The sequence below is a fragment of the Coenobita brevimanus genome, chromosome 73, assembly GCF_032717465.1.
Source record: "Coenobita brevimanus isolate Jiangsu-jjx chromosome 73, ASM3271746v2, whole genome shotgun sequence".
Taxonomy (NCBI): Eukaryota; Metazoa; Arthropoda; class Malacostraca; order Decapoda; family Coenobitidae; genus Coenobita; species Coenobita brevimanus.
In genome coordinates, this window is record NC_137026.1 from 29,859,848 (window position 1) to 29,886,271 (window position 26,424).

General features: G+C 43.3%; 1 protein-coding gene and 1 non-coding gene across 6 annotated transcripts in view; both read left to right on the top strand.

Annotated features, from left to right (window-relative positions):
* LOC145407549 (uncharacterized) overlaps window positions 1–26,424 on the top strand; it is a 305,436-nt gene that overhangs the window by 38,023 nt on the left and 240,989 nt on the right. For 2 of the 5 annotated variants that reach the window (XM_080278475.1, XM_080278473.1), the window contains exon 2: window positions 11,396–11,546. The exons of 1 other annotated variant lie outside the window; for it this stretch is intronic. Coding sequence is in view for 3 of the 4 variants with exons in the window: in XM_080278473.1 (XP_080134599.1) it covers window positions 11,396–11,546 (151 nt within the window). In the remaining variant the exon portion in view is untranslated. Of the gene's footprint in view, window positions 1–388; window positions 644–11,395; window positions 11,547–26,424 lie in introns of those variants that run through there. 2 more of the 5 variants (XM_080278472.1, XM_080278474.1) reach the window with 2 other exon arrangements.
* LOC145407619 (5S ribosomal RNA) lies at window positions 9,729–9,847 on the top strand. Its single transcript, XR_013898769.1, has one exon. It is a non-coding gene; the product is annotated as a 5S ribosomal RNA (ribosomal RNA).

Genomic DNA, 26,424 nt, shown 5'->3' on the forward strand with positions numbered 1-26,424 from the left:
ATCAGCCGATTATTTTGATATGAGATCAAAGAAGATGTGATGACATATGTGAATAAATTTTTAGGTCGATGTGTGCCAGTTTAGCCACAGCAGTGCTTTGAAGTTAGGAAATTTTCATGGAAAATGTGTTCTGTACTGTACCACGTATACTGGTATTTTCTTTTCATTGAAATCCACTTTATGAATATGAGCTGGAAGAGAGAATGCTGAAATGGTCTATGAGTGTGTAGAGTTCTTGGTCGAAATCTAATTGAGATTATTCATTGAAAGTATCAGAGCAATTTAAAATCCAGTTTTCAGTCAGTTGTCATAGGATAATGTATCAGGTCTTCCTTGTTACAGTTTTCGGGTTAATATTTGTTCCTACTATTGCCACCAGACATAATTATATTCAGGACTCGTGTTGTCTGAGGTTCAAACTTGCACAGAGCTATGAATTTAAACTGTGAGGCGCTGTACTGTAGGATTCGTAAGATGAATAAAAAGAACTCCGAAGGGATATCGTTCCACCCATTTCCATCAAGAAGCAAATCCCCAGAACGGCGTCAGCAATGGATACAGGCAATGAAAAGATGCACAAAGTCTGGCCGGCCGTGGACTCCTGGATGGCAGTCATATATATGCAGCAAACATTTTATTACAGGTATGCAACTAGGCGGCAACAGGTCATTCTGGTTCAAAAACCCGTCTGTACTCTTGTTGTTCTTGTTAGGTTAGAATAAGGTAGGCTTGGTTAGGTTAGATTAAGTTAGCTTTGGTTAGGTTGTTAGATTTTGTTAGGGTGGGTAAAGTATGTTATTTCTGTATGTTAGAGTGTCAGGGAAGGTTAGATTAGGTTTAGGTGAGAATAAGTTAGGGTTGGTTAAGTTAGAGTAAAATAGATTTGGTTAGATTGTTAGGTTAGATTAAATTAAGTTGGGTTAGAATAAGTGTTGGTTAGGTTACAGTGTTAGCATGAATTAGGTTAGAATAAGTAGCCCCTAGACACTGGGTTTCTTTTGGTGCGGCTGTCGTCTCACTATAGGCGTACTGTATTTCCCAAAATAGCCTTTTTATCAAACCTTCATACTTGGGAAAGTATAGCAGTTAGGGAAACAAATTATAGACTATATTACTCATCAACTCTTCTTCTGGGAATTGAAAGCATCCCCAGGTCTGCAGGTGACCGTGTTGATGAGTATGGATGTGAAGAAGATGAGTAACTTTTAGAGCTTGTAGCGGGATGTCTCCTTGCGTGTGCGCACAGCCCCAGCTTTGGCTTTGCCCTCAGCATGATAACTTCTCTATTACTAGACAAACTAGACACAGTGGCTTCCAAGGCGCACCCTGTGGCACTATCACTTAACCCTTTCCTAGTATCCTTGGGCAGAGGTGAATGAGGCAAGGGGGCCACATGAGGCAGAAGCAGAATCAGACAAGGAGGTTTCAGAAAAGATCACCTTACACCTGGCTAAGTCACAGAGAAGACTGAGGTACAGTTGCATTGGGTGGTGGGCATGTCTCCCTACCCTTTGGTAACAAGATCAAATGGCAGACTATTCAAACTGTGGAGGAATTACATTTGCAGTTCCTACCGACATCTGGCGGTCTCCATCCATCCCTTTAGCGTTGGTCCATTCTGACACCCGGCGCATAGGGGTTAGGGTTGGTTAGGTTAGATTAAGCTTGGTTCAGTTAGTTCAGATTATCTTAGCTTAGATTGAGTTAGATTAAGTTGGGTTAGGTTTATGGTCTTTTTTTTCCAGCTGACATAAATGTCGGCAGTCAGCATCCCATGCCATAGTTAGCAGTTGTAAACATTACCAGTATACCACTCACCTTCAGACAGTGCTGCCGTCAACACCTCTCTATACCGTGCTCAATTTTGTATGATCCTTGCTGATTTTGGTATTATTTTGCGTATACACATAATTTTCACGTGTTTTCACTGTCACTTACCTAGTCAAAATAGTACGGTAAATATACGCTGAGGTGGTGTGGCCATGTGGAGAGGATGGAGGGTGAAAGACTGATGAAGAGAGTGTATGTGAGTGAGGTGGAGGGGGGAAGAGGGAGGGGGAGGCTGAGGATGAGATGGAGGGATGGGGTGGAGAGGTATATGAGAGAGGGGGGTGTGAGTTGGGAGCAGGGCAGTGAAATGGCGGGGGACAGGGCGACGTGGAGGCGATTTGTTTGTGGCCACCCCCAACAGGATTGAGGCGTCGCAATAGATAGATAGATAGATAGAAATATGTGCGGATTCTTGATCTCATTGAATATTTCAAAAGGATAACAATTCCCGTCATTCCACTCCAGCCCACAGCATTGTTTCCTCGGTGACAGCAGCTAATGCTACAGCCAATCATGGCTAGAGAATCACTGAAGAACAAGGAGTAATAAAACAAAAAAAAGTATGACTATAGTTGGAATCCCGCCCGTTTGCGGCTGAGGTGTGGCCCGCACCTGTGTACAATGGTGCCACGTTTCCCTAACTTGTGATGTGAAACGGAAGCTATTTATGTACAAGGCATCACAAATTCGATAAATTCAGATGAATAAAACTTACACTTGTGTATTTTGATGGATGAATCAACAGTAATCTTATTATGCATAAAATATTTATACAGTAACACAGAAACATGGCATACATATTGTACAGTGTTGCTAAAAGATATTGTAGTCACTTTTAATGGTTTTTAGCGTAGTTTTAGGGTGGGTAATAATATCACAGTTATGGATATAAGATAATGAGCCTGAAAAAAGAAGAAATATGCCAATATCCAAAGTAAAAGAAATAATTCATGTAATTCTTGTGAGTGGCAATACTTACACACCCAGGAGAGAGAGAGAGAGAGAGAGAGAGAGGTCTGTCACTGCCTTCTTTGTATTCATTTGTTCCTTTGTACATACTGCACACACTGATATACATTGTTCCTATTGATGCACATCTATCTATACACGTAATGTCTCTCTCTCTCTCTCTCTCTCTCTCTCTCTCTCTCTCTCTCTCTTCTAATACTGACCACGTGGTAGGTGAATCCAGCCCCCCCTTCCCCTTCCCTCCCTTCTTAATCCCTCCTGGGTGTCTCAGGTCAAATCCCCCTTCACACTTCCCCTCCCCCCTGGACCACCACCCCAACAAACCCACATCCACACTCCCACCCACACCTACACCCACACCCCACTACGTCGGGGTGTATGAATCAATAACGTAACAAACCTCTCAGCAGACAGTAACTTTGACACTCCATCTACTAAATATAACAAAACCAGATTAACAAATGAAAGCACAATTATAAATAACTTATAAAAGAATCAAAAGTACTCAGGGTGGCTCACATTTCCCTCCAGGAGAGAGAGAGAGAGAGAGATAACGGTATAGAAAACGTGGCAACACTGTACACAGGTGCGGGCCACACCACAGCCGCAAACGTGCGCGAGTCCTACTATAATACATCCATCCCGTCACATTGTGATGGATACTGAACCAACGGGCAACAGTTAAAATTTTCACAATCTACTGGGCACAGAATTGCCACATATTATAGTATTGGCATATAAAAAATTAGCTGGAGGCCTTTAAAGCAATAACAGAACAACAGTTACGAATGAAACATACAGTTATATTGTACACTCTTACAGTTGTGAAGGGAGGGAGGAGTTTTGGGAGAGAATGGTAGGAGTGGAGGTTGGAAGGGCAGGAAGTTGGGTGTCGCTTGTTTCCCACCAATAGTGGGATACGATATATTTCAAAATATTGCAGAGGCGCTAACTTTGGCAGCCAGTTTTCCTTTTGTTTGTATTTACCACTATTAATATGAAACAAAATCCATGGTCGTCTCAGTCATGAAAGATAATACAGTAAGTGCCTCTGGATGACCGAAAAAGCGAGTCGTCGCAGAGATGTTTATGCATCTGTCTATCTATTTATTGCCAGACGCCTCAATCCCGTTTGGGGTGGCCACAAACAAATTGCCTCCAAGTCGCCCTGTCCCCCGCCATTTCACTGCCCTGCTTCCAACTCACACCCCCCTCTCTCATATACCTCTCCACCCCATCCCTCCATCTCATCCTTGGCCTCCCCCTCCCTCTTCCCCCCTCCACCTCACTCACATACACTCTCTTTGTCAGTTTTTCACCCTCTATCCTCCCCACATGGCCAAACCACCTCAGTGTGTTCCTCATAACGCTTCCTATCACATCCACATCCACACCACAACGCTCCTTTATATCCTCATTCATCAGCCTGCCTCTCCATGTGACTCCACAGGCTTCTCTTAAATAACTCATTTCCACTGCTATCACTCTTGACTTGTGTCCTTCCAACAACGTCCAAGCTCCACTTCCATACGTTAGAGTTGGTGTCACAATACTGTCATGTAGTAACTTTTTCACTTCCATGCTCACTTCCCTGTTTCTTGTCACTGCTTTCAAAGAACCAGCAACCTTTCTTCCCTGCTGTACCCTTTCAAGCACTTCACCCTCCAAACCTCCATACTTACTGATCTCACTACCCAAGTACTTAAACGTACTCACATTTTCCAGTTCCTCACCATCCAACCTCGCTGTACATTCACTGACTTCACCTCTCTCAGAGACCATCACTTTACTCTTCCCTACATTCACCTTTAGATTCCGTTTCTTACACACTCTCCCAAACTCATCCACCAAGCCTTGCAGCTCCCCTTCTTCTTCACTCAACAACACAGTATCATCTGCAAACAACAGTACAGGGAGTTTCCAAACACTGTCCTCTCTCACCAGGGCCACTCCAACATCCACTACCCTACCTTGTACCTCTTTTATTACCCCATCCATGTGCAGATTGAACATCCATGGAGACATGACACATCCCTGTTTCAACCCAACTTTCAAAGAGAAAAATTCACTTAGTTCACCATCCACACTCACTGCAGCCTTCGCACCATTGTACATACTCTTCACAGCATTCAACAACTTCCCATCTACTCCATATATTCTTAACACTTTCCACAATCCTAGTCTATCCACCCTGTCATATGCTTTCTCCAAATCCATGAAAGCCGCATACAACTTCTTTCCCTTCTCTAGAAACTTTTCCACTAAAGATCTAAGAATGAATATCTGATCTACACAACCTCTTCCCTTCCTAAAGCCTCCCTGTTCTTCTCCAACTAATTTCTCTGTTCTTTCTCTAACTCTGTCAGTAAGTATCCTACCATACACTTTTCCTATTATATTAAGAAGACAAATGCCCCTATGATTACCACACACTTCTTTTTCCCCTTTTCCTTTGTACAAGGGAATAATTATACCTGACTTCCAATCCTCCAGGACTCTACCTTCCTCCCAGGCCAATGTGCACATCTTCCACATCCATTCTACTACTATCTCTCCCCCATGCTTCAGCATTTCACCACACACTCCATCAATTCCTTGGGCTTTCCCCGATTTAACTTTCTTCATTGCTTCCACAACTTCTATCCTACTGATTTCTTCCTGTCTTCTCACCTTAAAGTGTTCTCTCCATCTGCTCACTTTTTCTCCCTTCTCCACTAGTAATCTACCATTTTTATCTTTCACTCCCCTGCTTACTTCACTTCCACCCTGTCTTACTCTTTTCACCTCTTTCCAGAACATTTTCTTACAGTCCCTCCACTTTACACTCAAATTCCTTCCAAATTCCTCATCCACTCTCTTACTCTTACTAATCTTTTCACCTCTCTCTTTCTTTCTACATGTAACTCTCTCTTCCGCCTCTCAGTTTCTTCCACGTCCCTATTTCTCATCCATTCATTGTATGCTTTCTTCTTTTGTGCCACAGCCTGTCTCACCTCTTCAGTCCACCACGCTGTTCCTTGCACCCCCCTCCGTCTTCTCTTCCTTCCACACACCACAACACATGCTGCACATATTTCTTCTGTAAATATCCTACACAAACCTTCCACGTCTCCCATCTGCTCCAATTCATATTTGCCCAGTCGTTCCTCCACTTCTCTCTTATACTCTGCCTTTTTCTCATCCTCTTGTAACCTTTCTATTCTCCTTGCAACTACTCCTTTCTCTCGTCTTTCCCTTCTTCTATTCCTCCATCTTACTTGAATCCTAATTCTGGCCACCACCAAGTAGTGGTCAGAAAGTCCACTCCGCCAACCTCTATAAGCTCTTGCATCCATTACACATCTTCGCATCCTTTCATCCACACACACATAATCAATCATTGCCTTCCTTTCATTCAGTTTCCCCCAACCTCTATAAGCTCTTGCATCCATTACACATCTTCGCATCCTTTCATCCACACACACATAATCAATCATTGCCTTCCTTTCATTCAGTTCACCACCCACCCTTCTCATCACTCGCCATGTATACCTGTGGATCATTTTATACCTGAAGAGGGTATTGGCTATCACCAACCCCCTTCCAGCATCTAATTTTTTAAATCGATTGTTTTCTTTGCATTTATGCTTGATAAACATTTTTTTTTTTTTTTCTAGATTGCCCCTACACTTATTCATAACCATCATGAGAGAGTGAAAATGCTTGGAATGTGCTTGTTCTTGGATGGATTTGTAAGGAAATAAAGAGATTCTGTATTTTCCTTCCCAGCTTAGGTGGTTGGGTGACTATTGCCAACATTTATGTCAGCTGGGAAAAAAATGACTATAGTTAAATTAAGGAAGTGTTTTACAGAATAACTAGGGACAGACTGAAGTTGGGGCTGGATTGACCTGAAAAAAAAAACGGTAGGTAGATGCCTGGTGGTCTAGTGGGTTAAGCTTTCCAATCAGATGTGTCCCTCATGGAGGTGATGGCCGTAGGCATAAAACTTTATGAAGGGGAATGGAACCATTGTTTTGGGGGATGCTTGTAGTAGTAGTAGACTGCTATTGCTGTTGCTCTACTACTGTTACTATGGTACCACAAGTACTGCTACTGTTGTACTACTACTACTAATACTACTAATGCCACTAGTACAGTACTACTAGTATTGTAGTAGTAGAGTTGTTGTAGCCCCAACTCATGTGTAATGTGAACCCAGTTGACTGGTCACTGAAGTTGCCTTTCTCCAACAGTCCACCATCCTCCCTTTGGGAGATAGGGAAGTCTGTTAGGGATGCCTATATACAGTAACTGGGCATTGAATTTCCCCTGACTGTATCAGTATCACCACAAGTAGGTACAGTATTGTAAATTTCAGATATGATCAACTTACATTCCATATTACAGATTGTAGTCAGCAGTGATACTGGATGGTAAGATGTGCAATGTTATCCTCACATGTTTCAGAAGTTATAAAAAGCTGGGGGGCTTTTTCACAACTTCACACTCTGTTTTATTAATATCGGCCTGAGTCTGAAAGTAGTTTAATTGTTTGTACAGAGTAGTAGTATTTAGGGGAAAATTATTGATCTCCCTTGCCATAAATGTTTGAACAGTGTAGCCTTTTTGGGCCTTTATTCTCCTGATGAAACAAAGTGTATCCTAATTTTATATTGTGATTAGATACACAACCATGCTCTTTTCACTTTAACTTGGCCTAAAATTTCTCATGCCATCTTGAATCCTCATTTGTATCAAGATATTAACACTATAATATGGTGCTAGGCACAAAGAAATGCTGTGGAAAGGATGTCGAGCTGTAGCATATCTGCTTCACCCACTGAGCTATGTGGAATATGGTGCAAAAGAACAAATATCTGAGCCAAGTTAAACTAATATAAAAATGGTGTATGGATAGTAACTTTACCTTTCCTCTGTGTGTGTGTGTGTGTGTGTGTGTGTGCGTGTGTTCAAGTCTGGGATAGACTAAATAGCCCATTCTCAACACCCAGTAGTCCTCCTGTATACTAAACACCTTCACATGTCACCACTTCAAAACTAAAACCTACTGTCCATATTTAATACATGCTAGAACTGTCCCATACAGGACTGGTGTATTGGTATTAGCAGGTATGTTTTTACACCATGTCAGTGGGTCTTCCTTTATACCAGTAAAGTCTGCCTTATTGAAATTCAGATCCCTAAACTGTTCCCTGCCCCAGCTGGGATTCGAACCTGGGTACATTCGGACTTCAGGCCATCTCTCAACCAATTTGGCCACCACATCCCCTATTACCATGCCATACTGTGATACCTTTTTTACCTTAACTTGGCCCAGAGTTTTGTCTTTTTATAGTTTATTTCATGTAACTTTGATTTGGCTCACTGTTATTTTATTTTTATAATTTTTCATTTAGGGAACAATCTTGCAGGGTTGTGATCAGCACTTCTTTGTGACTAGCATCATATTCAAGTGTTAATTTCTTGTAACAGTGCAACACTTAAGGTGGAGAAATGGCAGTTGTAGAACTAGTTAGAGTAAAATGATTATACATTTATGATGGTACAAAGTAGGAGCTAACAGCAAAAGAGAACATCAAAAAGATGATGCAGAGAATGACTGGGACTTATTGTGAAGCACTGTGGTGTCTTTCTTTTGTCTTCTTTGTGTGGTAGAGAACTGTCAAATTAAAGCCATCTTCCATATATGCAGTATCATTTCAGCATTGTTCTTTGGTGTGTATCTATGTTTCAGCCAGGATTTTTTTTTTTTTTTTTTTTTTTTTTTTTTTTTACCGCTGTGACATGTCTTTGATTTTTTATTGATCTGTCCATTCCATAGTCAGATACCTTCCTCCCAGATGGGGTGGCCATGAACTAATTGTCTATACATAACCATCCTCAGCCATCCCATGACCATCTCTCTGTCACATACAGTAGCTACTGCCCTCACTCATTTACAGTACCCCCACATCACCTTCAGTCTCCCTTTTCCCCTCTCTTCCTTTGCCTCACACTCTTCTGGTTGATCTCTCATTCCCTATTCACTCCATGTGACCAAACCATCTGTGGGTACTTCTAACACTCAGCACATATGCATTAACCCCTTAAGACCGCAATTGTTTCATTAACCCCTTAAGACCGCAATTGTTTCAGGCAGATACCTCCCACAACCGTAATTCGGGGGTGTTTTGGCGACTTTCACCAAGGGCAAATTGACTGTCTTCTGGCTAAAGAGGAAGAATTTACACACCTGACAATGCAATCCGTACCCCCATAGGCTAATGGTTACCGCACAATCGCATGTCAAAGTTCAAAAAAAGTTTATGATAGTCACCCCTCGAAAACATGAAAATTTTGATAAATACCTATTTTTCTTATTGAAACAGGTCATTTCAAAGTGTTTTGTCACACCAACCATGAAAACTGGTATATGTAGGTGTGGGGAGATTACTAGACTGTGGGGAGAAAAAGTACGCTGTGGAGAGTAGGCCTGTAGGTACGGGGGTTGGAAATAACCAGCTTTTCACAAGAAAAGAAAGCACTTCATTGTGTTCTGTAACATCTACCATGGAAACAGGTGTGTATGTAGGTGTGGGGAGATATATAACTAGTGTAGGGAGTGGGCCTACAAGGCCTCGGTGGTACTTGGGGAGAAAAATTTCAGCAACAACCAAATTCTCTTGTGGAAAGTCTCCATTTCATTGGGATTTGTCATACCAGCCATAAAAACAGGTGTATGTAGGTGTGGGGAGATAAAATAGGTATGGGGTGTAGCCCTACAAGGCCTCATAGTCATTCCAAAACTAACACAGATGCATATAAATGTTTATAACCATCAAGGACATCAAAATAAAGTTGAATGATGCTATAAATGCATGCATAAGAAAGGAAAAGAAAGCAATATTGTTTTTCTGATTTCTCTTTTTACTGTCCTAACTTGTTTGGCCAACGGCCATACCACGTTCAGTACACCGCTTCCCATGCGATCAGCGAAATTAAGCAACGTTGGGTCTGGTTAGTACTTGGATGGGTGACCGCCTGGGAACACCAGATGTTGTTGGCATCCCTACGTGTCAAGTGGGGTTGGTGGAGGATTAGTGCCCCTCCCTGTAAAACAATTAACTCTAAGCCCTTGGCCACCCCGTTTGGGATACATGGCATCTGGCAATGAATGAATGAAATGAACTTCTTGTTACACATTTGTCACACCATTACAATTATCACATTATCATAACACTTCATCGCACTTATCGTTACAGTTACGGCAACAACCAAATTCTCTTGTGGAAACTCTCCACTCCATTGGAATTTATCACACCAGCCGTGAAAACGGGTGAGTTTGTATGTGTGGGGAGATGAAACATGTGCGGGGAGTAGCCCTACAAGGCCTCATAGTCTTTCGAAAACTAACACAGACGAACACTACTCAGAGGTGCTAATCTGGGCAGGTAGGCAGAATGAAAAAAAAAATAAAAAAATAAGATGCGTTATGTAGTTCAACATACAGCATTCTCCAGCTACGTACGTACAGAAACTGGTAGGTACGAAGTGAGAAATTTACAGAGTGAGGTGTAAAAATTTGGGAAGAAGTAGAAATAACATGAAATAGGTACGTACATCAGGCCTGACACTCGGGGGCCTGTTGGGGGTTGGATGGGTAGTGAGGGACAAGGAGGGAGAGATGGGGTGGGGTTCGGGGGAGGGGACGAGGCCAGCAGGGAGGGAGGAGGGGCAAAAGAGGGTGGGAAGGGATGCAGGTTGTTGTGGGAGGAGAGATGAAGTTGCGTGGAGGGGTGGGAGAGTGATGGGGGACAAGGAGGGCATGAGGGAGTGGAGTAGAGGGTGGCATGGAGGTGGCCGAGAGGGGGGTGCCTTCCCTCCACCTGGGTTGGTCTGATCCCCCCCTCATGCTTCATCAGGGGCGAGTTCTCATTGGCCTGAAGCCATATACATCAAAATCGGGGTGGAGCAAGCGCTCCGCAGTTTTTTACAGGCCGCATTCAATTGATGTGATTTGGCATTTTTTCATAAAACGTAAATCGCATCAATTGATGCGATTAGGACTTAAGGGGTTAACATTACAATGCTCCCAGACTTCCTTATTTATCTGTAGCCCCACATCCTTCTCTCAGAAACTTAATTTGCACTGCTGTCACTGTTGTCTTTGCAATACAGTCCACGGTGCACTGCTAGAAAGTAGTGTGGGTACCAAAAAACTATCATGCAGTGATTTTGGTACATGCTTATTTCTCTACTTGTTACTGCATTTCATTTACATGCTGCAATGCTCCATCCACACTGTACCATTTCTTTCACTTCATTTGCTACACAGTATTCCCATTCTTACTCGTCACAGCACTGTACCTAGATGAGGCATTCATCCATCCTAACATCGGAAAGGTCATGATGAGGGTAATCTATGTACATACATTTTATTAAACTGAGGGCAGGAGTTCTGAAAATGTGTCTTGCTGATTATGTGAACTTGAAAAGTCACAGACTGTAACATGTCTGAGTATGTGAACATCTTAAACCTTGTCTCTTGCAGTTATATATATAAGCCTGGGTATGTGAACTTAAAAACTCTCACACCATTTTTTTTATTTTACAGGCACACCCAACACGGATCCATGTCACCCTGACTATGTGCCAAGTCTCCTGCTCAGTGAAGATGATGTTAGTGAGCCAAACAAAGAACTACAACATCAGAGTGGTGCCCATGGTGCTCTAACCATACAGGGGAATACACTTGCATGGAAACAGTTAGTACAGTAATGTCTTGCATAACCCAGTGAGCCTGGAGATTATTTTTCCTCCATCTCCTGACCATTTTATCAAGCATAGGATAGACTTTTTGAACTGGAGGAAATAAGTAGTAGACTTAATACAATCACGACCCTGTATGTGATGGATTGAGTATGCAGTCATATGATAGAATGATCGATGAAAACTTACACCCAGTTTCAGTTAACAAATGCAAAAGTCACTTACAGTATATACCCGGTATACGATTTTTGAGATGCCTGAGAACGACAGTCCTGTGTGGACGTGTGTCATCTGTACCCAGTGGCTGTGCTGACCGCAGCATTGTACTGTGCATTGTCTGGTAGCAACAGGAATAGTTTAAAAAAGATGTGACCTAGGCCTATATTTCTGTCAGTTAAGGAAAATCCCTAACACTCATTCCAAAGTGATTTATTTTGCTTATTACACTTTGCCATCCTCTTTGTAATATAAATCCTTCCAGTACAATAAAACCTCACAATAACGAGGCCCAAGCCATTCCAAAAGAAGCGAAAGTCCAATAAAAGCAATATTATCCTCAAACAATACTAATGCTAAAAAATGAGACTGGCAGCAGTGAGATACATATTGGCAGGGGGACAGGAGGGAGACAAGCAGGGGTGGGGGAGGACAGGAGAACGGGAGAAAGACAAGCAAGGGTGGGGGAGGGGGAGGGAAGGGGGAAGTTTACAAGCAGCAGTGGGGGAGAGCAGTGAGGGAGACAAGGAAGGGGTGAGGGAGGGGGTGGGAAGGGAAGGGCAGGGGGACAGGGACGGAAACAAACAGGAGTGGGGAAGGGTGGGAGGACAGAGGGAGACAAGAAAGCCGAACTGCCCTACTATGCTCTCTCTCTCTCTCTCTCTCTCTCTCTCTCTCTCACATTCCTTCCATCCCACCTCCATCCTCACACTTTTTTTTTTTTGGACATTGCTGCTACTCACCCTGCCCTTGACTGGGAAAGGAGGTCCGGATGATGATGATGATGATTTTTTTTTTTTTTGAGAAGCGCATGATCAGGGATTTGGCACCTCTTTTTTAATGTGACAGCGTCCGGATTGACTATCAGATACATTTATAAGTACACTCAACCCTCGGCTATCACTCCCAGTTGATCCACCTATGGCTGCGCTATAGCCGAATTGAAGAACTTATGGTAATAATTCTAATTGGTGCCATGATGTCAATATTTACCCCTAAGATACCTTTTTTGTACCACATATTAATATATAATGGTCTAAAAATGAGCATGTTTTATGATGTGATCATCTATCTATCTATCTATAGCCCGACGCCCTAATCCCGCAAAGGGTGGCCGCAGACAAAACGCCTCCAAGTCACTCTGTCACCCACCATTTGACTCCCCTCCCCCCAACTCACCCCCCCCTCCCTCATATACCTCTCAACTCCATCCCTCCACCTCATCCTCGGTCTACCCCTCCCTCTCTCTCCCTCCACCTCACCTACATACACCCTCTTAGTCAGTCTTTCATTCTCCATTCTCTCCACATGTCCAAACCACCTCAGTGTATTTCTCCTAATCTTTTCAACCACATCCACATCTACCCCACAACGTTCCTTCACTTCTTCATTCGTCAACCTGTCCCTCCACGTCACTCCACATGCTCCTCTCAAGTAACTCATTTCCACTGCTCTCACTCTTGACTTGTTCCCCTCTTGCAAGGTCCACGCCTCGCTTCCATACGTCAGGGTAGGGATCACAATACCATCATGCAGTGACTTCTTAACTTCCATACTCACCTCCCTATTTCTCATCACTGCTTTCAGTGAACCAACAACCTTCCTTCCCTGCTGTACCCTGTCACACACTTCATCCCCCAAAGTTCCATCCTTACTCATCACACTACCCAAGTACTTGAATGCACTCACATTCTCCATATCCTCACCATCCAACCTCACTGCACACTCTGTGACTTCATTCCTCTCAAACACCATAACTTTACTTTTGTTTACATTAACTTTCAGCTTCCTCCTCCTACACACTGTCCCAAATTCATTCACCAAACCTTGCAACTCCCATTCATCTTCACTCAACAATACTGTATCATCAGCAAACAGCAACACCGGAAGCTTCCAAATCTCACCCTCATTCATTAGGCCCAGCCCCACATCCACTGCCCTACCTTGCACCTCCTTTACAACCCCATCCATATATATATATTAAACAGCCATGGAGACATCACACACCCCTGTTTCAGTCCCACATTGAGATCAAAGAACTCACTCAGCTCACCATCCACTCGCACCGTAGCCCTAGCTACCTCGTACATACTCTTCACAGCACTCAACAATTTCCCCTCCACTCCATATATTCTTAATACCTTCCACATACCTTGCCTATCTATTCTGTCATAAGCTTTCTCCAAGTCCATGAAGGCAGCATACACTTTCCTTCCCTTCTCTAGATACTTCTCCACTAAACATCTTAGAACAAATATCTGATCTACACACCCTTTTCCCTTCCTAAATCCCCCTTGTTCTTCTCCAGCTAGCTCCTCTGTCATATGCCTAACCCTATCAATGAGTATTCTACCATATATTTTACCAGTCACACTAAGAAGGCAAATACCCCTATGGTTACCACATACTTCTCTCTCCCCTTTTCCTTTGTACAGAGGAACAATTATACCTGATTTCCAGTCCTCTGGAACCCTTCCCTCTTCCCAAGCCAATCTACACAACTTCCATATCCACTCCACAACAATCTCACCCCCATACCTAAGCATTTCACCACCCACTCCATCAATTCCTGGGGCCTTTCCCAGCTTAATCTTCTTCATCGCTTCCACTACTTCCGACCTACTGATCTCTTCCTCCCTCCTCTCATCTCTTCTTCTCCCAGCCATTCCCCAACCACTTATACTCACACTGCTCTCACTCTCTACATTCAACAAATCCTCAAAGTGCTCCTTCCATCTCCTCAATTTCTATCTCTTCTCCACCAACAATCTATTATTCCTATCTTTCACTCCCCTACTATTTCCCCTTTCACACTGCCTTACTTTCTTTACCTCCTTCCAAAACAATTTCTTACTCTCCCTCCATTTCACACTCAGATTCCTCCCAAACTCTTCATCCACTTTCTTTTTACTCTCCTTCACCAGTCTCTTGACCTCCCTTCTCCTGCTCACATATACCTCTCTCTTCTCTCTCTCATCTTCTCCCCTACCTCTACTCGCCAACCATTCACCATATGCCTTCTTCTTTTGTTCCACAGCTCGTTTCACCTCATCATTCCACCATGCTGTCCCTTGCACACCCTTGCATCTCCTCCTCACTCCACAAACCGCCTCACACGCTGCGCTTATCTCTTCCGTGAATATCTTACATACGTCTTCCACCCCTTCCATCTGCTCTAGCTCATACCTTTCCAATCTTTCTTCCACTATGCTCTTATACTCTGTCCTTTTCTCACTATCATGCAATTTCTCCACTCTTCTCACAGGAGCTGCTTCCTCCTGTCTTCCCCTTCGTCTCCTCAACCACTTTCTTTGCAGCTCTACCTTGGCCATCACTAAATGATGGTCCGAGACTCCATTCCCCCACCCTCTCCACACCCTTGCATCCAACACTTGTCTTCTCATTCGCTCATCCACACACACGTAGTCTATCATTGCCTTTCGTTCAACAAGTTCACCATCCATCCTCCTCATTACTCTCCATGTATACCGGTGGATCATCTTATGATGAAAGTAGGTGTTGGCTATTGCCAACCCCTTACCAGCACAGATGTCCACCAAAGCACTACCATTCCCATCTACTTCAGCTGGCACACCCCACTGACCAACCACTCCATCCACTCGTACATTCCCAACTTTGCCATTCATGTCTCCAATCAACAGCACTCTCTCGCTCCTCTCAAACTTGTCCATACATGCTTCTACTCTCGCCCAAAACTCATCTTTCACTCTTGCCACTCGATCCTCTGTTGGAGCATACACACATACAATCGCCCGTGCTTGTATACCTACTTTCATCCTCACCCATACAATCCTTGCACCCACTGTTCCATACTCTCTTATATTCTCCTTCCACTTCTTGCTTATCATCAGACATACTCCCTCTCTTGCCCTCTCATTCTCACTGACTCCCGCACATATACCTACACCGTATTCCCATTCTCTCATCCTTTCACCTTTCCATTTAGTTTCAGTCAGTCCACATATATCCACTTTTGCATCCTCAAGCACCTGGACAATCTCTCTCTCTTTCACTTCATCATTCACTCCCCTCACATTCCACGTTCCTACCCTCAGAATGTCCTTTGTCCGTTCCTTAGTCGTCAACGTATGGTCCGTCCGGGTCCGAGGCACTTTATTTGGTTTTTTAGTTAGTTCTTTTTACGGGGTGGGGCACTAACCCACCACCAACCCTTTTAGTCGCCTCGTACGACAAGCAGGGATACTGGGGGAGTATTCTTGAAACCCCCCTACCCCCAGGGGGGGTTTCTTCCCCACACTTTGCTTGGTCTCACCATTCTCTATAAGTTTCACATTTCCAGTTTATCTGCATAACTTAGGTTCTTCCTCTTCCTTATTTCCCTGCCAGGTGCCGCAGCATTATGTTGGGTGATGGTAGGGGGATGGGGAGGGGGTACATTGGCCATGGTCATATCATAAAAAAGGTCATTGTTCTTGCTATCACTGTTCATGATCTGAGGGCGCGCACTTGAATGGTTTGGCGGGCAGGAGACTCGGTCGGGCAGCCAATCAGCGCTCGGCTGGCGCTGACGTCACACGACCAATCACGGAGTGAAGCTTTTGTTGGCTGGGTGGAGCACTGGAGCCTGGCCTTTTTGAAATTTTTGAACATTTGCAGTGCGCTATAGCAGGCATTTAGTGCATGATAAAGGTATTTGGGTAGTTTATTATATAGGCGTGATAGCGAGATACGCTATAGCGGAACCCGTGATAGCCGAGGGTTGAGTGTATGTGAAGGTACAGTGCGTGGTGAATGTTTTTCGCGTACCAGATAAAGCCAGGATTCTGGTAATTTCGAAATTCCAAAAGCACCACCAGACAGCTTGTGAAATTGTGCATCTAGACGTATACTTTGCTTGTGCATGGTGTGGGCAAAATTTTGCACTAGAATGTTGGGAAGTTACTTGAAGCTTTTTCTTCATTTGAACAGTTTTATTCTCACTGCATTTCTTTACTTTTATTTATCAGTTTTGTGTGTTTTTATTAGCTTATAGTACAAACACCACCGAAGATGATGGTGTACAATTTATACCAGTATAACCAATTCCCGTGGGCAGATTTGTCCATGGAATTGTATTTTCTTTGTGCCCGGAAGGGGATGGGGGGAGAAGAAAGTGGTTGGAGAGAGGACTGGAAGAGCTGCACACACCACCACATTTGCGTTCAGATGCACTCATTTCTAACCTGTGGAGAGGTAAAGCACTTAAAAAGTAGTTTATTGTTTCAACTTAATTTTATACGCTTTTCAAATACTGAACTGTACACTTTATACACCATACTAATTACAATCATACAAACTAAATATGCTCACTTTGTATATTTCACTTATCTCTCGTCATCCTCACACTTTTCTCAATATATAAAAATTTAGTCAGGTCCTCGACTGCCCTAAAAGTGAATTCCAGTACATTGAAGTCCATTATATCGAGGTTTTACAGTATTGCCATACTCTGCATAAATAACATACAAAAGGATATTAACCAGTCATATCCAGAAATATATAACCAAGGAAGAGTGGTTAGAGAGCATCTTTAACTCACAAAAATATAAGCCCTGTAGTCAAGGGGTTCACACTGGTTATCGTTTTTGTTTTTTGTAGGCTCCAACATTGCTTGTATGCATCGGCCTTGGTCACCTAATGGCGGCTCTCCATGCTGCTCGATCTGTGGCAGCCTCCCTCCTCAGTCGCTTAACCCTGTGGTCACACTTAATGACCTTGTCCCACGTCTTTCTCAATCTACCCCTCACAGCCCCACCCCCAGTAGTAACATTTCTCACCTTCTGCACCCAGTTATCATCCCCCATCCTCTCCACATGCCCAAACCATCTCAATCTACCTCTCCTTATCACAACACCAATACGCTCCAGTCCCATCCTAACCCTCAACTCTTCCATTGTAAACCTAGCCCCCCCAGGCCTTGCATGCAGGGACACACTGCACATCCACCTAATCATTGTCATTTTTGTATGTTTGAGCCTGCGAATATCCTCTTCCTTTACTGCCCAGGTCTCACTACCATGCAGCATCACACTCCTAACACATGCTGCATACAAAGACCCCTTAGCGTGTAGGGAGAGTCCTCTCAATGTCACGAAAGGCAAGAGATCCCTGAACTTCTTTCAACCACTTCTCATCCTACCCACAGAGCTAGCTCCAGCCCCACCTCCAGCACATAACATATCTCCGAAATAACAAATCTCTTCCACACACTTAAGAGACTCACCAGCAAGTTCAATCCTTTCACGCCTGACAATCTCCACCTTCTCTCCCCGACATGCCGCACAGATAAAATCAGCTTTATCTCACAGTCTACCTCTAATACCACTACATCTTTTGTGCACCCATCACAAACACTGCACAAGATGGACTTCCCATGCCCTTGCGGCAAATTGCACATGGCCACTCTCCCTCTTCTTTGACTGTACCGCCACCAACCCTAGATATCATTACTTTTGCTTCATCTGCATTTACCCTTAAGCCCTTGTGCCCCATACCATCTCTCCACTTCCTGAATCTTTCCTCCACTTCCCTTTCATTCTCTGCAATCAAGACCAAATCATAAGTTTACAACATCTCCTATGGGAGTCCATTTCTGAAGTCATGTGAGAGGGCTTCAAGTACCATGATAAACAACATGGGACTCAAAACTGTCCCCTGATGCACACCAATATTCACGGAAAACTCATCACTGAAATCTCCATTCACTCTTACCTGGGTGTGAGCACCCACGTACATGGCTATAACCACCCTAACCAGCCACTCCTCCAACCCAAGCTTTCTCATTGCCTACTTCACCACCTCTCTAGGGACTTTGTCAAAGGCCTTTTCCAAATCAACAAAACCACAGTACAGATCCCTTTTCTTTCCAATATATTTTTCCTGAAGCTGTCGAACAATGCATATGGCATCAGTGGTCCCCCTGCCTAGCATAAACCCAAACTGCGTCTCATCAATATTCACTCGTTCTCTAATCATACCTTCTAGAACTCTCTCCATTACCTTCATTATTTGATCTAAAAGCTTTATACCTCTATAATTTCCTCATTCCAGGACATCACCCTTCCCTTTGTACACATTTACAGTTACACTCTTCAGCCAGTCATCTGGGACAACACACTCATATATAATCGTATTTATCAGGTCAGTGACTAACCTCACCCCTATATCTCCGGAGGCCTTCAACATTTCGGTAGTCAACCCAGACACACTTGCTGCCTTCCCCACCTGCCTCTTCATATATACAGTATACTGTATTAATTAACCCTCGCTATTAAGGAGGGTTATGTTTTACAAAGAAAGAGTATCCTCCCCCCCCCACCACCACCCCCCCCCCCAAAAAAAAAAAATCTGACCTCAAATAAGAATAAGAAATATATATGATATTTTGATTAGAATTGCTTGTTTGGATTAAATAGTAAAATTCATCGTTAAACCTGTAAACTGTGGTGTACCTAAGTAGGTGTATCTCCAACTATAGTATTAATAGAAACCAATTAAAATAGAATATCTTGCACTTTCTTTGTGCTGTTACAGCTAAACTATAGTTGATATTGACCCGGAAATTGGCAGACCCCTGATGCAGCATACATGCATCCATCTCATACCATATATCTGGTCTTTAATGGAAAAAATTTACAGTTGCAGACGTGAATAGTGATCCATGTCATAATGATAACTAAAGAGTCAGTGAACACTGACTTTTGAATCTCCATGATGTGATCTGTGGAACCCAATAAACTTAACTTAATACTTACTCTGTGTTGGAGTCGCATAATTGTTCAGCTAAAAAGGTAGAACATTATTTTTGACCGCAGCTGTACCTGTACACCCATACCCTGTTATCCGGCGTATTGATAACTGGCGCTTCACTAGACCGAACACAAGAAATAAGGGAACATTCCCACAGTCCAAACAGTTTGAATATCCGTCGCCTCACTAGTCTGACACCCTGCCTCTCCAATCCGACACCCCACTTCTCCAGTTGAACACCTCGCCTCTCCCTAGGTTTGAAACGAGGCTTTCCTGGCCCACCCGTCCTCCTTCCATCCCCTCACTTCTCCCCCTGTCCTTCCTCTCCTCCCTTTCCCTCCTCCATCCCCCACCACACTCAGCACTGCCAGGCATATCTCCCTCCCTGTCCCCCTGCCTTCCCCCATCTCTGGTTGTCTCCCTCTCTATCCTCCCACCCTCCCTCACCCCCACTTGTCTCCCATGTGTGTGTGTGTGTGAATGAGTGAGAATGGCGAGTGAGTGAGACTGTGGGGAGGGGTAGTAGGGCTGTTTGGCTTTGTTGCCTCCTTCCCTGTCCCCCCACTCTTCCTCACCCCCACTTGTCTCCCTCCCCCTCCCTTGCTTGTCTCCCTCCCTATCCTTCCACCTTCCCCCATCACTGCTTGGCACACTGTCAGCAGCCTGTCTGGGTGTTTAGTTGCCCTGAGGCAGTGTTGAACACCGCACATCCCACCAGCCCACCCTCCTGCATGTGAAGTTTGATGTACCATTTTTAGCCATGGTACTGTCTATGAGGATGATAACATTACCTATGGTGGTTCTGTGTCAGTGTTTATTGATTGAGTAATGTATATGAGAGTTTGGGTTTGGGTCTGGAACACATCTGTCTTTTCGTCAGTATCTTATGGGAAAAATTGCTTCGATATCTGACATACTCGCTAACTGAACACTCCCACTGGTACACAACACAGCCAGATATCAGGGTGTGGGTTTATATATTTTTTCAATTTCCAGAAAATCTTAACTTCAAGAAACTCTAGCAGCAAAACTGTGATACATAATGATCAAAAAATATTAGATGGTAAGCTGTTAGGTGCCATCGGGAGTTTTTTATTATGGCAGTGAAGCATGTGTAAGGGTAAATGGGCATCTTAAGTGAATGGTTTATGATCAGTGTGGACATGCGACAAGACTGTGTGATGTCCCCATGGTTGTCCAATATATATATGGATGGGGTCATGAGGGAAGTAAAAACACGAGTAATATAGAGAGAGATGATGATGATAGTGAATGGTGATGGATGGAATATCTCAAATTTGTTGTATGCTGATGATGCAGTACTACTTGCAAATACCGGACAAGAACTTAGTAGGCTAGTGCAGAGTTTTGCTAATGTCTGTGAGCATCATGTCTTGAGAGTAAATATAGAAAAGAGTAAAGCGATGGTTATTGAGAGTGAAGGTGACTCCCAGTGTGATGTTACAGTGAGTGGAGAGAGACTGGAATTGCTGAGAGAGTTCGAATACCTGAGTACAGGGATAGAAAAGAGAGGAAAATGTGCAAAACGAGTGGAAAGTAGAGTAATGCAAGGAAGGAAAGTAGCTTGTGCAATGAAGACCTTGATAAGAAACAGAGGCTTGAGTATTGCAGCTGCACAAGGCTTACATGAAGGAGTGTTAGTGCCATCTTTAACATGTGGATGTGAGACTATGGTGTGGCATGAAAATGAAAAGTCAGGAGTAAGAGCAGTGGAGATGAGACTGCTGAGGAATGTATATGGAGTACAGAGAGTGGATAGGCTACAAAATAATGTGATTCATGAAAGGTGTGGAGTGAGGAAGTCTGTGGACACCAGAATCGAAGAGAGTGTACTGAGATGGTATGGTCATGTGGCAAGAATGGATAACAGTAGTGGTGAAAAAGGTATATCTGAACAAATTTGAAGGAGGGAAGAGGCGAGGTAGGCTAAGGAGAAGTGGAGGGATATGCTAGGTGAGTGTGTGAGAAAGAGTTTGAAAGTTGGTGAGGCTAGGGGACTGTCAAGAGATTGAGCTGGCTGGATGCATGTTATGAGGAGAAGCACATGGTCAGGGATTTGGCACCCTTTTAATGTGACAGTGTCCGGATTGACTCTGTTGGATATGTTTACGCGAAGCTACAGAGCATGGTGAATGTTTCTGGCATATCAGATAGAGCCAGGATTCTGGGGAGCTTTAGTGGTGAGTGAAGAAAGCATGGCCCAATGGATTGAGCAAATTTAGGCTGTCTGGACATTGCTACCCCTCACCCTGCCCTAGGGTGGGAAAGGAGGTCCGGATGATGATGGTAATGATTCTGAATCATATTTTCTGTGAAACTGTACAACCAAAAAATGCATTGAGTTGGAAAATGCCCAGGAGCTATAAAGTGATTGTAATGGGCGATATGAATGGTTAGAGCAGGCACGGGTCCTGAGGATAACATAATGGGTTGTAATGGAGTACCTGGAGAAAATGATAATGGTAAGCAACTGAAGGATATGTGTCAGGAAAGGGGGTTGTGCATTTGTAACACGTATTTCAAACACAAAGCTCCTCATTAATATACATGGTATAGAGGGAACGGGGATCGTATTGAAAGAAGCCAGATTGATTACATGCTCTTAGAGAGGTCGGTGTTGGGAATGGTTGCTGATACAAGGGTCGTGAGACGATGTCAAGGTCTGTCGGATCATATATGGTGGTATGCAAGATCAAGCTGAGAGGAGTGAGGTGGACCGGGAGAGAGAGTAGTAGTCAGGGAGAAGACTGAAAGTCAAGAAGCTGAGGATCAAAGAATGGCAGATGAACACTGGACCAAAGCAGGGGAGGAGTTAGAATCAGTGAATTGGGATAAAATGGATCTGGACAACCTGTGGAATACGTATAGGGATTGCTTAGTTAGAAATGCTAAAGCGGTGTGTAATGTGGCAAGAGTAACAACAAAGAAGAAAGGTAACGTACGGCATGGTGGGAAGAAGAGGTTAAGAGAGCAGTGGAGGAAAAGAGGAAGAAGTGGCTGGAGTGGTTACAGGACAGGGGTTCAGTTGAAATAAGAACTGAATATATTGAGAGAAGGAAGCACATAAAGAGACTAGCGAAGAGGAAAAAAGGAGGAGGTAAATAATGATCTAGGAAGAAAAATGAATGCAAGCTACTCTGAAAATAGGAAGTTATCCTGGAAAGAGGTGCGGAAATGTAGAAGTGAAAGCGGAAAGAAATGTCAAGGTGTGAAGGATGTAGGTGGTAGATTATTAACCCATGGGGATGAAGTAAGGACCAGATGGAAAGAAAATTTTGAAAACCTGATAAATGGGACGAGAGTGAGCAGAGCAACTGTAAACATGAATGGTTTTGGGGGTATGCAGAGGAGAAATGCTGTGCCAGGAAACGTGACACTCGCACAGGTGAAGAGTGCTGTGAAGCAGCTGAAGAATGGGAAAGCAGCTGGTGTTGATGAGGTGTATGCGGAGATGATTAAGTGTTGTTGAAAGAGCAGAGTGAAGTGCTTGTTAAAGATATGTAGGAAGGCATGCATGAGTGAAACTGTGCATGCAGAGTGGAAAAAGGCTGTGATTGTACCTCTGTACAAAAATAAAAGTGAGTGAAGTCTATCCATCTATCTGTTGCCACACCTTAATTTTGTAAGGGGTGGCCACAATCAAATTGCCTCCAAGTTGCCCTGGCCCCTGGCATTTCATTGCCCTACTTCCAGCTCATACCTCCCTCTCTCATATACTTCTCCATCCCTCCATCTCATCCTTGGCCTCCCCCTCCCTCTCCCCTCCTGTACCTCACTCACATACACTGTCCTTATCAGTCTCTCACTCTCCATCTTCTCCACATGGCCAAACCACCTCAGTGTGTTTCTCCTAACGCTTTCTATCACATCCACATCCACACCACAGGGCTCCTTCACTTCCTCATTTGTCAGTCTGTCTCTCCATGTGACTCCACATGCTTCTCTCAAATAGCTTATTTCCACTGCTCTCACTCTTGATTTGTGTCCCTCCAACAAGGTTCAAGCTTCTTTTCCATTCGTCAGTGTTGGTATCACAATACTGTCATGTAGTAACGTTTTCACTTCCATGCTCACTTCTCTGTTTCTTGTCTCTGCTTTCAAGTAACCACCAACCTTTCTTCCTTGTTGTATCCTTTCAAGCACTTCACCCTCTAAACTTTCATCTCTACTCGTCGCACTACGCAAGTACTTAAACACACATTTTCCAGTTCCTCCTCATCCAACCTCACTGTACATTCACTGACTTCACTTCTCTCGACGACCATAACTTTACTCTTCCCTACATTCACCTTTAGATTCCGTTTTTCTCTTACACTCTTCCAGACTCATCCACCAAGCCTTGCAGCTCCCCTTCGTCTTCACGTAACAACACAGTATCATCTGCAAACAGCGGTACAGAGAATTTCCAAACACTGCCCTTTCCCACTAAGGCCGCTCCAACATCCACTGCCCTACCTTGTATCTCTTTTATAACCCCATCCATATACAGATTGAACAACCATGGAAACATGACACATCCTTGTTTCAATCCAACCTTCAAATAGAAATATTCACTATCCACCAGCAGTGCAGCCCTAGCACTTTCATAATTATTCTTCACGGCCTTCAATAACTTCCCATCTGTTCCATGTTTTCTTACTACTTTCCACAATCCTTGTTTACCCACCCTGTCATATGCTTTCTCCAAATCTATGAAAGCCGCATACAACTTCTTTCTCTTCTCTAGAAACTTTTCCACTTAAGATCTAAGAATGAATATTTGATCTACACAGCCTCTTCCCTTCCTAAAACCTCCCTGTTCTTCTCCAACTAATTCTCTGTTACTTCCCAAACTCAGTCAATAAGTATCCTACCATATACTTTTTCTATTACACTAAGAAGACAAATGCCCCTATGATTACCACACACCTTCCCTTTTTCCTTTGTACAGGAAAATACAGTAATGGGAGCCCCCACAAACTGGAAAAAGATGCCACCTCTCCCCAGATAACTTAATGTGCAAAAGTGGGGTCAACTTGAATTGCCCTCTGGTACACAATTTTTGTGTTACTTTACCGAAAATAGTTCATTCATCATTCATTCATTGCCAGACGCCATGTATCCCAAACGGGGTGGCCAAGGGCTTAGAGTTAATTGTCTTACAGGGAGGGGCACTAATCCTTCACCAACCCCACGTGACTCGTAGGGAGAACGTTATGCCAACAGCATCTGGTGTTCCCGGGCGGTCACCCATCCAAGTACTAACCAGAGCCAACGTTGCTTAATATTATAATTCCTCCTCCTTTTTTTAAATTTCTGTCTCTTCTCCATACAGTATATTGTATTCCTCTAAGTTTAGTATGTCATTGGACATCCTTGGTGTTAATTTTGTTTCAGTTAGGCATATTATTTGTGGTTCATTTTCTCTGACATAATCATTCATCTCTAGTAATTTAGATACCATTCCATCCACATTTGAGTACATCAACTTTATCATCTTGTTTATATACTTGTCATGACATGGTTTTACTACCTTCCTCCTTTTTATTCCATCCTGTTTGTGTACCACTTTCGTACCTGCAATCCTATTACTTTGTAAAAAAAATTTCTTCTTCTCCTCTTCTGATCTTCCCTCATTTTTTGTTTTTGCGTCTGTATATTGATTTATCTACATATAATACTGGAGAAAAAAATGGCTTCTTTATCAAAATATAAAAGAAACGGAAGGTTGTGTCCATCTCATTTTAGGGACAGCCTACATGCGAGTATTATGTTGCCTGAGTATTGATCACTGTCGTGTTTTTACGTGATGAATGTACATTTGTACGGAAAAATGGTAAATGGGTATAACGAAATTGTATCACACATAACAAATGAAGGAAATATGGTACTTAAACAATCGAAGATTGTATGAACTCACCGAGCTCATATGGAGGCACTGTCTCATGGGCAGCGTGGTGTAGTTTGTGTGCCTGCCGCCAGGGGCCCAGGGTGGAACTGATGCTGTGTATACACCACACCTGATGCTCGCGCCTTTTGAAATCAGCTAATAAATCAGGAAAATATAGTGCCGTGGTCAACTGCACAGCTAAAATATATGTGGAAAAATAGATTGTAGGAGAAATGAGTCGTTTTCACAAAGCAAAAGTAATACCACGCCTTTAAAAATCGGGTCGCTGATCTCGGCCACGTAACCTTTCGGCCATTCAATTCTTACTAGTACTAAGTGTATAATGGATAGAATCATGTCAGGATTTGCCAAATGAAAGATTACGATCTTTGGAAACTGTTTGATAAATGTTTCCAACAAATGAGATTCATAACACTTGATAATAATGTGCTGAATGCAAAAACACACAATAAGCTTTAATTGCTTTTAGTAAACTCTGTGGAGAACATTTCAGAGTAAATATCGTTTAGAGCATCAGTAACATATCTAAGATGAAAATAATACTGGTATAATGCTTTATGCACGAGTAATAATCCCGATAGGAATTTTTTTAATGGAAGGTACACCACCTCTGAGCAGGTAGTGACCCCACGCTATTTAGTGATCGGGCGAACACTGGCAACTTTCAGGAGTTTGTGGGGGCTCCTATTATACCTGACTTCCAATTCTCCTGGACTCTACCTTCCTCCCAGGCCAATCTGCACATCTTCCACATCCATTCTACTACTATCTCTCACCCATGTTTCAGCATTTCACCACACACTCATCAATTCCTGGGGCTTTCCCCATTTTAACTTTCATCATTGCTTCCACAACGTCCATCCTACTGATTTCTTCCTCTCTGCTCACATCCCTCCTTCTCCCAGCCGTTCTCCAGCCAGTTATACTCGCAATACTTTCATTCTTTATGTTCAGCAACTCCTTAAGGTGTTCTCTCC